General features: G+C 45.0%; 1 protein-coding gene across 2 annotated transcripts in view; it reads left to right on the top strand.

Annotated features, from left to right (window-relative positions):
• The window catches only part of LOC132780054 (tyrosine-protein kinase receptor UFO), a 114,235-nt gene that overhangs the window by 17,753 nt on the left and 82,565 nt on the right, over positions 1-13,917 (top strand). For both annotated transcript variants that reach the window (XM_067461352.1, XM_067461353.1), the window contains exon 2: positions 11,711-11,909. In XM_067461352.1, coding sequence (XP_067317453.1) covers positions 11,711-11,909 — 199 coding nt within the window. The remainder of the gene's footprint in view (positions 1-11,710; positions 11,910-13,917) is intronic.

Here is a 13,917-nt window from a genome sequence, read left to right on the forward strand (position 1 = left end):
GCCTTGGATTCATCAAGCCTTGCACGTCACATGATGTGTTCTGCATACAAGTTGGATAGATAGGGTGAGATATGTGTGGCTAAACAACATCGAGGTGTGGTTCAGATGGCAAAAGTAGGAATAAGCTGAGAACAAAGGGAAGAAGTAAGAGGAGAAACTGGGACTTTTTAATAACAGAAAGGGCCTGAGGCTGTTAGGAATGGTGAGAGTTGAAGTCCAAAACACCTGGAGGGGCAAAGTTTGTTCATGCCTGGTGTAGATGAGCTCTGTTTTGGGATCCAGACAATAACATTCTGTTGTTTGGTTAGAACTGGGCTGTATCTGGCAAGTGAAGTCATAAAGAAGGAGTGTAAACCAGCTCTGTCTCTTTTCAGAGGAGTGAAGACATGTCATCCAAGCCTCAGGGACTCCTTCCAGTCTCCCTCCTGGTCTGCGATAAACTAGCTAAGAAGGGAGGGGAAAGGCTCTCCACCCTGTGGGTCACCATCCCTGCCAATTCTTTCCTCCCTTTGGGATTGGGTGGAGTTGACTGATGTGCACCATTTGCTCAGTGACGCCATTAAGTAGGAAAGGCGACCCAAAGGGCTGTTCTCTCCACCTTGGTGGGTCTCTATAACTCAGGCATGGGCAAGCTTCGGCCCTCCAGGTGTTTTGGACTTCAACTCCCACAATTCCTAACAGCTGGTATTCCAGAACACCCATACGACCAAAATTTGCCCATGCCTGATGTAAATACATAAAACCAGATCCTGGGATAAAGGGGCAGTGTGGAAGAGTCCCTATGCCCCCTGTACACTGCCATATAATCCAGATTATCACAACAGATTATCTACTTTGAAGTTCAGTGCATTTAGATAATTCAAAAGGATGGGAGTGGGAAGTGAAACCTACAGCTTGCAGCCTACTTCCCAACATGTCACAGGTGCAAAAATGGATATGTAAAGGTAAAGGTTTTCTCCTGACATTAAGTGCAGTCATGGCCAACTCTGGATTTCTCAATTTCTAAGCCAAAGAGCCGGCGTTGTCCGTAGACACCTTCAAGGCCATGTGGCCAGCATGACTGCATAGAGCACTGTTACACAGGTTGGGAACCACTGCTATACCCTCTAAATATGTTAGATGCAATCCACATTATTCCTAACCAGCATCTGTTGTAGTAGCCAGGACCCTACCCTGAGGAATCTGCAGTGTAACATTTGCCCGAGGTCAAAAAGGAAGGAATAGGAGAAACATAGAAGCAGAAGCAAATAGAATATACATTATTTCAGTTCAGAATAACATGGGGCAACCCTATTGATAAGGTAAAGGTAAAGGTTTCCCCTTGACATTAAGTCCAGTCATGTCCGACTCCTGGGGTTGGTGCTCATCTCCATTTCTAAGCCAAAGAGCCGGCGTTGTCCGTAGACACCTCCAAGATCATGTGGCCAGCATGACTGCATGGAGCGCTGTTACATGGATACACGAAGCCAAATAACATCATTTGTGGTCAACTTGCCTACATTTGTTAATGAGGAAGGACTCGCAACCTTGGAAAGGCTGCAGTAGGTTGCTTTTGGCTTTGAATAGTGAGAAGGGCAAGATTCAGCCCTCTCCTCTCCTGTTTGTTTAGAGCAAAAAGTACTTTTGTAAGTTGAACTCACTTTGCAGGAACAGAAGCAACCTGAGGGTGAAAGTGGATCAACAGAGGATTAATCGGGACCATCACTGCCAAACTGATATAGTTGGAATCTCTATCCAGTGATGGGAAGCCCACAGATATGGGCATGCTTTTGCAAAGGGTCTCACATACCAAAATTATAATACATGCTTAGCATGAATTCCTTTTCTGTCTCTAGTCAGATGTCGTCATCGTGAACAGAAAAAAGGAGCTGAAGACTGGGCTTGGTTGCCGTCCAAGTACACAATGTTTGTTTCTCAGGCCCTGAAACATGTCCCTCATTCCTCAAGGGTTAACTGCGGCTGAGAGGCAGGATATTCTCAGACTGATTTATTTACTTGCCTTCCCTGTTCCACATACACACACACCATCCATCTAACCATTGGTGTAAGTGTCCCTGTTTCCTAAGAAGAGTTGCATAAATTCCCCTAGTTTTCCAGCTGAGAGACAGATGGAGGAGCCCTGCGGTGACGCACTTTCCCTCCGCGTTACTTGCTTAAAATCTGGAAATATGACTACTTCTATGCCTTCCTAATCCAGCTGTCGTAATGTGAACTACATCATATAGAAATGGGCTGTTAGTAATTACTTAAGTTGAGAATGAGTTATTTGTAGCCCCTTCAGATGTTGGATTACACGACTCATCATCCTTTGCTGTTTACATATTGATGGATATTGCAGTCCCAAAAACATCTGGAGGCACACATGTTGAATGTTTGGGGTGGGAAAAACGAGGTCACCCCCCCCCCCCAAGATTAAACACTCTCAAAGCTGGGCTACTGTGAGTTTTTCAGACTGTGTGGCTATGTTCCGGCAGCATTCCCTCCTAACGTTTCACCTGCATCTGTGGCTGACATCTTAAGAGGTTCTTTTGGCTGTGAAGCATATACTTGTGGAATGTCCAGGATGGGAGAAAGAATCCTTATCTGTTGAAGCAGGTGTGAATGTTGTGATTGTTTGAATTAGCATTTGAGTAGCCATGAAGTTTGCAAAGCCAATCAGTGACTTTGCTTTTCCCTTTTCTTTGGACATGCGTTTTGGTTTTCTCAATAGAAAGTTGGAAAATTGATGAGGAAGGAAAATACAATGAGCAATAAATGGAGCATCGGTCCCTTCAGCCAAAGGAAAACAGGGTTAGTTCTAAGTGCAGGCATGGGCAAACTTCAGCCCTCCAGATGTTTTGAACGTCAACTGCATAGAGATAGCCTGGCTGTTGTTGCCTGGAGGCATCCTCTGTTTGGGAGGTATTAACTGGCCCTTGATTGTTTGTTATATAGAATCACAGAATCATAGAGTTGGAAGAGACTTGGTGGGCCATCCAGCCCAAGAAGCAAGAAAATTACATTCAAAGCACCCCCAACAGATGGCCATCCAGCCTCTGCTTAAAAGCTTCCAAAGAAGGAGCTTCTGCCACAGTTCAAGGCAGAGAGTTCCACTGCTGAACAGCTCTCTTCTTCCTAATGTTCAGGTGGAATCTCCTTTCCTGTATTTTGAAGCCATTGCTCCATTGCGTCCTAGTCTCCGGGGCAGCAGAAAACAAGCCTGCTCCCTTCTCCCTGTGACTTCCCCTCACATATTTATACATGGCCCTCATCATGTTTCCTCTCAGCCTTCTCTTCTGCAGGGTAAACATACCCAGCTCTTCAAGCCACTCCTCATAGGGCTTGCTCTCCAGACCTTTGATCATTTTAGTCACCCTCCTCTGGACATATTCCAGCTTAGAGTCAGCATCTCCCTTAAATTGTGGTGCCCAGAATTGGACACAGTGTGATTCCAGGTGTGATCTGACCTAGGCAGAATAGAGAGGTAGCATGACTTCCTTGGACCAGATTTTCCCAGTGATTTCGGCCATGGAAGCCTTTGGAAATACATTCCTCAAAACTTCTAGTATTGCAGAGAGTGAGATGTTGAAATCGTTCACACCCTGAACTCTTTTCTTTGGCATTTCTCTTTCGCTTCTCTTTGCGTGCCCTCGATGGCCTTGCCTTCTCCGTTTCTTTGGAAATGCATTTTGGATTTCTTAATGGAAAGTTGGAAATTTGAGGAGGAAGGAAAAGACAATGAGCAATCAATGGAGCATTGGTCACTTCAGCCAAAGGAAAACAGGTTCAGTTCTTCACTCAGCCTTGATGTTGGCCCAGATTGAGACAAATGCCATCAAATATCAGACTTTGCAGATCTGGATTTTCCAGTTTGAGATAAATGAAGTGAGGAGAAGAGTCACAGATCCCAACTTTCCCTAAATGTGATGCCATTTGGATCCAGACTGGGATGAGGTTAGTGCAGGCATGGGCAAACTTCAGCCCTCCAGGTGTTTTGAACTTCAACTCCCACAACTCCCAGGAATTGTGGGAGTTGAAGTTCAAAACACCTGAAGGGCCAAAGTTTGCCCATGCCTGGTGTAGAAGCATCCCTTGTAGATGCTCTTTTTGCCACCTGGTTGGAAATTGAAAAAGTACTCTGTATATGCTCAGAGGCACTTTTAGTATTGATCTTCTCTACTTCTGGGATAGGCATTGAATCCATGGTTACAGTGTAAAAGCATCTCTTGTAGACGCCCTTTTTGCCACCTGGATGGAACAGATAACACTCTGCATATGCTCAGAGGCACTTTTACTATTGATCTTCTCTGTTTCTGGGCTAGGTATTGAATCTATGGTTACAGTGTAGAAGCATTCCTTGTAGATCCCCTTTTGCCACCGGGATGGAATTAGAAAACACTCTGTATATGCTCAGAGGCACTTTTAGTACTGATCTTTTTTCCTTCTGGGCCAAGCATTTAATCTGTGGCTACAGTGTAGAAGCAACCCTTGTAAATGCCCTTTTTGCCACCTGGTTGAAAATTTAAAAAAGCATTCTGTATATGCTCAGGGGCACTTTTAGTATCGATCTTCTCTACTTCTCGGCCAGGCATTGAATGTATGGTTACAGTGTAGATCAGGCATGAGCAAACGTTGGCCCTCCAGGTGTTTTGGACTTCAACTCCCACAATTCCTAACAGCCAAAACACCTGAAGGGCAGAAGGCTGCCCATGTCTGGTGTAGAAGCATCCTTTGTAGATGCCCTTTTTGCCACCTGGTTTGAACAGAAAACACTCTGTATATGCCCAGAGGCACTTTTAGTATCGATCTTCTCTACTGGGCCAGGCATTGAATCCTGGAGATCTGAAGCTTGCCCATGCTTGGGTTAGTGGCACCCATATCATGAAGGTGGCAAAACTATTCTAAAGTTTAGTCCAACTTTTAAGGAGTTGTCCAAAGGGTTGAACCTGTTTTGAAGCTGAGAATCAGTACTTTGGACAGTTCTTTTAAGGTTGGAGTAAAACATGATAGTCAACCTCTTGGAGATAGAAAGTATCCTCTCTTTTGATGACTTCTATCATTCTCTGTTAATCTTGGAGGAATGGTGGATAGAAACGGATAGCTTTGGGGAAAAATCCCAAGGAAAATGAAGGAGAGAGGGGAGGATATGGATTCACACACACAAGCACCTTTCTCCCAATGTAGGGACTCAACGCAACTACAAATAAATATAAAAACAATACAGATTCAAACAATTTACATCAGTGTTTCTCAACCTGGGGGTTGGAACCCTTGGGGAGGTAGCAAGGGGGTTTCAGAGGCGTCACCAAAGACCATCAGAATACATATATTTCTGATGGTCTTAGGAACCCCTTTGGCAGAGAAGGTTGAAGATCTCTCCGCCTGTCCTTCTCTTCCTTTTTGGAAATAGAAAGCGAATCCTCCCACCAAAAGCCCTCCTCCGCTGTGATTGGCTGGCCTCTCAGCCGAGGGGAGGGCTGTTTCTGAGACTCCAAGTGGGGAGGGGAGAGCAGGCATGCAAGGCACATGGCAGCATGGCACACATGCATGGGCAAGGGAGAGTGTGCGAGGCTGGATGGAGGTTCGCGCCAGTGAGTCCCTTCAAAGTATGGGGGCTCTGTGTGGGAAATTTGGTCCAATTCTATCGTTGGTGGGGTTCAGAATGTTCTTTGATTGTAGGTGAACTATAAATCCCAGCAACCACAACCCCCAAATGTCAAGGTCTATTTCCCACGAACTCCATCAGTATTCACATTTGGGCACATGGCAGCATGGTGCACATGCATGGGCAAGGGAGAGTGCACAAGCTTAGAGGGAGGCTCAAGCCAGTGAGGTTTCTGTGTGGAAAATTTGGTCCAATTCTATTGTTGGTGGGGTTCAGAATGTTCTTTGATTGTAGGTGAACTATAAATCCCAGCAACCACAACCCCCAAATGTCAAGGTCTATTTCCCACGAACTCCATCAGTGTTCATCAGGGCATATTGAGTATCTGTGCCAAGTTTTGTTAAAATCCATCATTGTTTGAGTCCACAGTGCTCTCTGGATGTAGGTGAACTACAACTCCCAAACTCAAGGTCAAACCCTTCCTGTATTTTTTTGTTGGTCGTGGGAGTTCTGTGTGCCAAGTTTGGTTCAATTCCATCATTGGTGTAGTTCAGAATGCTCTTTGATTGTAGGTGAACTATACATCCTAGCAACTACAACTCCCAAATGACAAAATCAACCGTTCCCCATCCCCACCAGTATTCAAATTTGGGCATATCGGGCATCTGTACCAAATTTGGTCTAGTGAATGAAAATGTATCCTGCATATCAGATATTTATATGATGATTCATAACAGTTGCAAAATTGCAGTTATGAAGTAGTAACAAAAATAATTTTATGAGGAAATGAGGAACTGTATTAAGGGGCTGCGGCATTAAGAAGGCTGAGAAACACTGATCTAAATGCATTAAAATATAAAAATAAAAAACAAATTTTGGGTCACTTTTAAACACTAAAATATTAAAATGCCACCTCAAAACCCCAGTCATACTATTATTTCAAAACGAAGAACCAATCACCAAAGACATGCACTCAAAGCTCAAATTCTGAGCCTTGGAGATTGTTTTCAGTTGTAGAACTTAACAGACCTCACAAAAGAGTCTATTTTTGGTCAAACCAATCGTCCTTCATTTCAACAGCTTAATTGGAGCAGCGGGAATGGGATGGCGGTGGAGGAATGTTGTCATTTTCTTGTTGCTGTTGTTTTTAAAAAAAGAGAATCGAGCTCTTGCCAAGTAAACACAAATCATCTGGAGATCTGCCACTAAAAATGGTGATCCACCCAATGCTGCTTCGGCCGTTGGTTCCCTAAAGTGGACGAAGATGATGTGGTTCTCCGCATGTTGTTGGACTGCAATGCCTTGCAACTGTGTCAACTTACTGATACAAATTCAGAAGAGAATACAGGAATATTTGTTTGGATGCCTAGGGTTATCTGGTTAGTTCATGTCATCTTGCGCTCTCTGAAAGAAATGAATCCAAGCAAATATATGAACCTTCAAGTTGCCTGTTGACATGGCATCCCATACATCAGTGGTTCTCAACCTTCCTAATGCCGCGACCCCTTAATACAGTTCCTCATGTTGTGTTGACGCCCACATAGGAGCATCGCATCAGTGCTGGTGGTCTTTGCTTCTTCCGGCACGCTGACATTTGTCCGCCTGTCTTCCCAAGAGATTTGCAGGATTTTTCAGAGGCAACGCTTATGGAATCATTCCAGGAGTTGCATGTGACATCTGTAGATAGTCCATGTCTCGCAGGCATATAGCAGGGTTGGGAGGACAATAGCTTTATAAACAAGCACCTTGGTATCCCTGCGGATGTCCCTGTCCTTAAACACTCTCTGCTTCATTTGGAAAAATGCTGCACTCACAGAGCTCAGGTGGTGTTGAATTTCAGTGTCAATGTTGACTTTGGTGGAGAAGTGGCTGCCAAGGTAGAGGAAATGGTCAACATTTTCTAATGTTACACCATTAAGCTATATCTCTGGCATTGGAGAGGTATTGGCTGGTGACTGCTGGAAGAGCACTTTGGTTTTCTCGATGTTCAATGAGAGGCCGAGCTTCTCGTATGCTTCTGCAAAGGTGTTTAGAGTGGCTTGTAATAATGATAATAATAAAACTTTATTTGTACCCCGCTACCATCTCCCCAAGGGACTCGGTGCGGCTTACATGAGGCCAAGCCCACAGCACATCAATAAACAAAGGCAATAAATAATAAATAATCAATACAAAACAGTTAAATAAAATAAAATAAAACTAAAAAATACACAATAAGCAATAAGCAATATCAATAACAGTAACATACAGCATTTAAAAACCAATGGCCGGGCCAAATGTAATAATTAAAATTTAAAATGCTGAACATGAACAAGGTATGTTAAGCTAGGATAGGGTTTTCAAAGAAAGATAAGGGTGCACAGACAATCCTAAATCAATATTAAAGTACATTTGAGGACATATGGGAAGGCACACTGGAGCAACCACGTTTTCAGGCTCCTCCTAAAGACTGCCAGCGTTGGGACATGTTTGATGTCCTTAGGGAGTGAGTTCCAGAGTTGAGGGGCCATCACCGAGAAGGCCCTCTCCCTCGTCCCCACCAATCACGCCTGCGAAGGAGGTGGGAGCATGAGCAGGGCCTCTCCAGATGATCAAAGAGATCGTGTGGGTTCATACACAGAAATGCAGACACGCAGGTAGGCAGGTCCCAAACCGTTCAGGGCTTTGTAGGTAAGAACCTGCACCTTGAATTGGGACCGGAAAATGAACGGCAGCCAGTGGAGCTCCTTAAACAGGAGGGTTGACCGCTCCCTGCAAGAAGCACCAGTTAGTAACCTGACTGCCGCCTGTTGTACCAATTGAATTTTCCGGGCCGTTTTCAAGGGCAGCCCCACTTAGAGTGTGTTACAGTAATCCAATCTGAAGGTGACTAAGGCATGGACCACCCTGGCCAGATCTGACTTCACGAGGTACGGTCGCAGCTGGCGCACGAGTCTTAATTGTGCGACGGCCCTCCCGGCCACCGCTGACGCCTGAGTTTCAAGTGTAAGTGATCAGTCCAGGAGGACACCCAGACTGCGGACCTGTGACTTCAGGGGGAATGTAACCCTATCCAGCACAGGTTGCCACCCTATACCCCGATCCGGTTTACGATCGACCAGGAGGACCTCTGTTTTGTCGGGGTTGGTCCTCAGCTTGTTCCTCCTCATCCAGACAGCCACAGCAGCTAGGCACTTGTCCAGCACCCGAGGGGCTTCCTTGGAATTAGGTGGAAAAGAGTAGTCGAGTTGCGTGTCATCTGCATAGAGACAGCACCGAACTCCTAAACTCCGGATGACCTCTCCCAGCGGTTTCATGTAGATGTTGAAAAGCATGGGGGACAGAATGGAACCTTGCGGGACCCCACTGGTCAAAGGCCAGGGGTCCGAGCAGGTGTCTCCCAGCTTCACCATCTGGGAACGACCCTCCAGGAAGGACCGGAGCCACGACAAAGCTGTGCCCCCAAGACCCATCTGGAGAGACGTCCCAGAATGCTGCACTCACAGAGCTCAGGCGGTGTTGTATTTCAGTGTAGTTCACCAAACTACAACTCCCAAGATTCCATAGCATTGAAACAAGACAGTTAAATTGGTGTCAAACTGCATTAATTCTACAGTGTAGATACACCATTTGTCACAAGCCATTGCTGTTGAGTTAAAGATTCTGAGATTGTTTTGGATTAAGGTCTGTAGGAGAGTGTATGGACTGTTTTGGGGAAACTTCAAAGCCTCTGGTAGCTGGAAACACTTTTTTGGTCTGCCTTGATGCCCACATAGCATCTTCGTAGTGCTTTATGCTAGAGAGTTACAAAAAAAAACTGTCATTAAATGGGTGAGGCTGGTGTGGTTTTCTGCCACTCTTGGCAATGAATGATGGAGAGGCAAGTTGAAGCATCATCCGATGCCCAGATGGCCAGATCAGGACGTCATTGCTCCTTCTTTTGGTGCATAAAAGAAGCTGAAAAATAGAGAGGAAAAGGAGCCACAGATTAAGAGTTTGCAAACTTTGAAGCCAGTCCTTGCTTCTGTGCAATTTGTGTGTGTGTCAGGAGTGGTTTGAGAAACTGCAAGTCGCTTCTGGTGTGAGAGAATTGGCTGTCTTCAAGGATAATAATAATAATAATAATAATAATAATAATAACTTTATTTATACCCTGCCACCATCTCCCCAAGGGGACTTGGGGCAGCTTACACCTGGATGTGTTACCATCCTGTGGGATGCTTCTCTCATGTCTCTGCATGGGAATCTAGAGCTGACAAACAGGAGCTCACCCCAACTCACAGATTCGAACCGCTAACCTTCAGGTCAGCAGTTCAGCCAGTAAAAGGGTTTAACCGCGACTCATTTTTTCCTGTGTAATGAAACAATAGTATTGGCATCAAGTGGGAATGGAACAATTGAAGATGTAATCGAGAGACGCTTGTATCGGAGCCAAACATTACAACTGGACTGAGTTGTACAAGGCTCCAGTGATTATAACCTGTCTTTTGAATTATACCTGGAAACAGACAGCAAGAAAATCATTGAGCCCTTTCATGTTACGTAAGTGATATCAGGATAAACTAGGAGCAAGTCTGGGATATTTTAGTTTAGTGGGTACTAGAGCTCTTCTCACTTATGGTGATGGCTTTCTGAGGCTGAGAGTGTGTGACTTGCCCAAGCTCACTCAGTAGGTTTTCATGGACGAGTGGGGATCCCATCGCACTGAGCTACAGCAATTCAGGTGATGTTAACCTGTATTAATTGTATGGTGTAGATCAGGCATGGGCAAACTTGGCTCCTCCAGGTGTTTTGGACTTCAATACCCACAATTCCTAACAGCCTACCGGTTACTAGGAATTATGGGAGCTGAAGTTCAAACTAGGAGGGCCCAAGTTTGTCCATGCCTGGTATAGATCATATGTGTCCAACTCAAGCCTTGCGGGCCAAATCCAGCCCACCATGTCTTTTTATGTGGCCCTCCAGATGTTGGACTACAATTCCTCTATTTTTCACCATTAGAGATCATTACTAGAGCTGATGAGAGTTGTGATACAGTAACATCTGGGCAGCTGCAGTTTGTTCCATTTAGTCATAGGTTTGAATTTAGACACAAGGCTTGCGGATAGGATGCTTGATCTTAAAATGTCCTTTAATCTTTCTCCAATCCCCAAGTGTTGTTGGGCTGCAATTCCCATTATCCCCAGCTCACATGGTAGATAGTCAAAAGGGATGGGGGTTGTTGTTCAGTATCATCTGGGGACCCAAACTGGGGAAAAACTAAAGAGCAACAACCACAAGGTTAAAAATATATATAGTTGGTCACCTGTATGCATGACTTCTCCATCCATGGATTCAATGACCCTTTGAAGGCAACCATATGGCTAACCATAGAATCATAGAGTTGGAAGAGACCTCGTTAGCCATCCAGTCCAACCCCCTTCTGCCAAGAAGCAGGAAAATTGCATTCAAAGCACCCCTGACAGATCGCCATCCAACCTTTGTTTAAAAGCCTCCAAAGAAGGAGCCTCCACCACACTCTGGGGCAGAGAGTTCCACTACTGAACAGCTCTCACAGTCAGGAAGTTCAAGTGGAATTTCTTTTCCTGTCTTCTTTCAGCCTTCTCTTTTGAAGGCTAAACATGCCCAGCTCTTTAAGCCACTCCTCATAGGGCTTGTTCTCCAGACCCTTGATCATTTGTGTCACCCTCCTCTGGACACATTCCAGCTTGTGAACATCTCCCTTCAATTTTGGTGCCCATAATTGGACACAGTGTGCTTCCAGGTGTGATCTGACCAAGGCAGAATAGAGGGGTAGAATGACTTCCCTTGATCTAGGCACTAGACTTCTATTGATGCAGGCCAAAATCCCATTGGCTTTTTTGCCGCCGCTTCCCATTATTGGCTCATGTTCACCTTCCTGTCCACAAGGACTCCAAAATCTTTCTCACACACATTGCTGTCGAACCAGGCATCGTCTCCCATTGTGTATCTTTGTATTGCATTTTTTTCTGCCTAAGTGAAGTATCTTGCATTTGTCCCTGTTGAACTTCATTTTGAAGAGACCCTCAATGAAAAAGGGTTTGATACCCCAGCATAAATGCACCCTAACATTCAGTTTTTTCCTCTTCAATACCATCCTAAGTCTCCTCTCTTTCCTCCCGTTAGCCGTCTACTTCCTAGAGAGCCCGTCAAACCTGACGTCCTCCTTGGGCAAGGATGTGAAGTTCTCCTGTTCGGTTCATGCTCTCGGAGAGCCACCGGAGCTGAGCTGGTTGAGGGATGGCACAGCGCTGGAGTTTGCAGACAGCAACCAGGTGCAGGTGCCTTTGGATGACGAAGAATGGATGGCCACCAGCGAGTTGAGGTAAGTGACATGCAACATTCAAATAAATGGCTTAGTGCGTGGGCATGTTGCCATGCTATTGAGGCTAATTTGCTTGTTCAGAGAGGGGAGAGAATTGTAAATTGGGTCTGTGACTGGCTTGGAAAAGGATGATCTGATTTTTCCAGCAGATGACAAAACAGAGAAGCATATCTGCCATTGTGTTGTTGAAGGCTTTCATGGCCAGAGTCACTGGGTTGCTGGCTGTTTTCCATGTTCCAGAAGCGTTTGTTGGGCACGTGGGCTTATCAACAAAATACCTTCCTCATAAATGTGCAGCAGAGTAACTTACTAGCAGCAGCGCGACCCAGCACAAGTAACCCAAAGTGATAAAAAGAGCAAAAACACACAGACCAATGTTATCTCTGCCATAGAAGGGTTTTCTTTGTAGTAAAATACTATAGTCGCACTATTTACAATAACAAGGTTTCCACAACACAAATAAAGTCCTTTGTACTTCCTAACTACTGCGCCAGCTGCGCCCATACCTTGGGAAGCTTTACTTGGTCACGCTCTGGTTACATCCTGTATAAACTACTGCCATGCGCTCTACGTGGGATTGCCTTTGAAGACTGTTTGGAATCTCCAAATGGTCCAACGGGTTGCAGCTAGGTTGCTAACGGGTGCGGCACTCAGGGAGCACACAACTCTTCTGTTGCACCAACTCCACTAGCTGCCAGTTTGCTACTGGGCACAATTCAAAGTGCTCGCTTTAGCCTATAAAGCCCTAAATAGTTCTGGCCCGGCTTACCTGTCCGAACGTATTTCACCTTATGAACCATCTAGGTCTCTTAAGATCGTCTGGAGAGGCCCTGCTCTCGGCTGGCGGGGACGAGGGACAGGACCTTCTCAGTGGTGGCCCCTTGGCTGTGGAACGCCCTTCCTAGGGATATCAGATTGGCCCCCTCCCTCCTAATGTTTTGCAAAAAAGTTAAAACCTGGCTTTTTGTGCAAGCATGTACAGATGCAGTGTAACAGACAAAGTTAGACCTACGGAATGGCTGGACAATGCGATTGGATAATGATTTTAATAATGAGACACTGAAGATCAATTTTATTGGTTTTTTATTGATTATGTGGTTTTTATATTTATGCTAAATGTTTCTGGGATTAGTCGTTTAGAGACAGGGACTGGATCTTCACTACCATATAAAATCCAGATTATCTGGTTTGAGCTGGATTATATAACAGTGTAGACTCATATAATCCAGGTCAAATCTGATAATCTGCTTTATCTGATTTGATAATATGGATTATATGGCATCCTGAATCTCCTGCTTCCTTCATCCATCCTACACCTTCCTGAATTGAGAAGGCAATGGAAGAGGGAAAGCAGAAAGGCATTGCTGAGCACATCCTGCCAGGTCTTCTCTTGCATCGAGTTGAGCAACTGGAAATAATATTTCCCCATGAGTCACACTTGCACACTCATGCATCGTGCATGCAAACTCTCAAAGCCAGCTCATCCTCATCTTCAGGAGGAAAACGGTTCCCTGTTCACGTGAAGCCAGCTCAAGTTCATGGCCCCATTTGAGCATCCGACATCAAACATGATTTTGAGATTTTCCATGGCATATAGTTTCCACTTGTTTCATAGTGACTTCATTTTAGCATTTCACATATTTGCAGACAGATGCTGCAAGAGACGAAAATGTGCCATGTTCGAAAGGCTCAGCGATAGGGACTACAACTCCCATCAGTCCCAAAGAGCTCAGACCTGATTACATAGTTGTAGTTTGAGACATCTGGAGAGCATCTTGTTGATCACCCATTTGAAAGTTGCATACATGCTGCAAAAGATGAAAATGTGCTGCTTTTGAAAAGGCCAAGGATAGGTCACTTGGCACACTCCAAAATGCTTTGGGACTACAACTCCCATCAGTCCCAAAGAGCTCACACCTGATCAGACAGTTGTAGTTTGAGACATCTGGAGAACATCTTGTTGCTCACCCATGTTTGAAGGTTGCATTGATGCTGCAAGAGAGGAAAA

Source organism: Anolis sagrei, chromosome Y, assembly GCF_037176765.1.
Source record: "Anolis sagrei isolate rAnoSag1 chromosome Y, rAnoSag1.mat, whole genome shotgun sequence".
NCBI lineage: Eukaryota > Metazoa > Chordata > Lepidosauria > Squamata > Dactyloidae > Anolis > Anolis sagrei.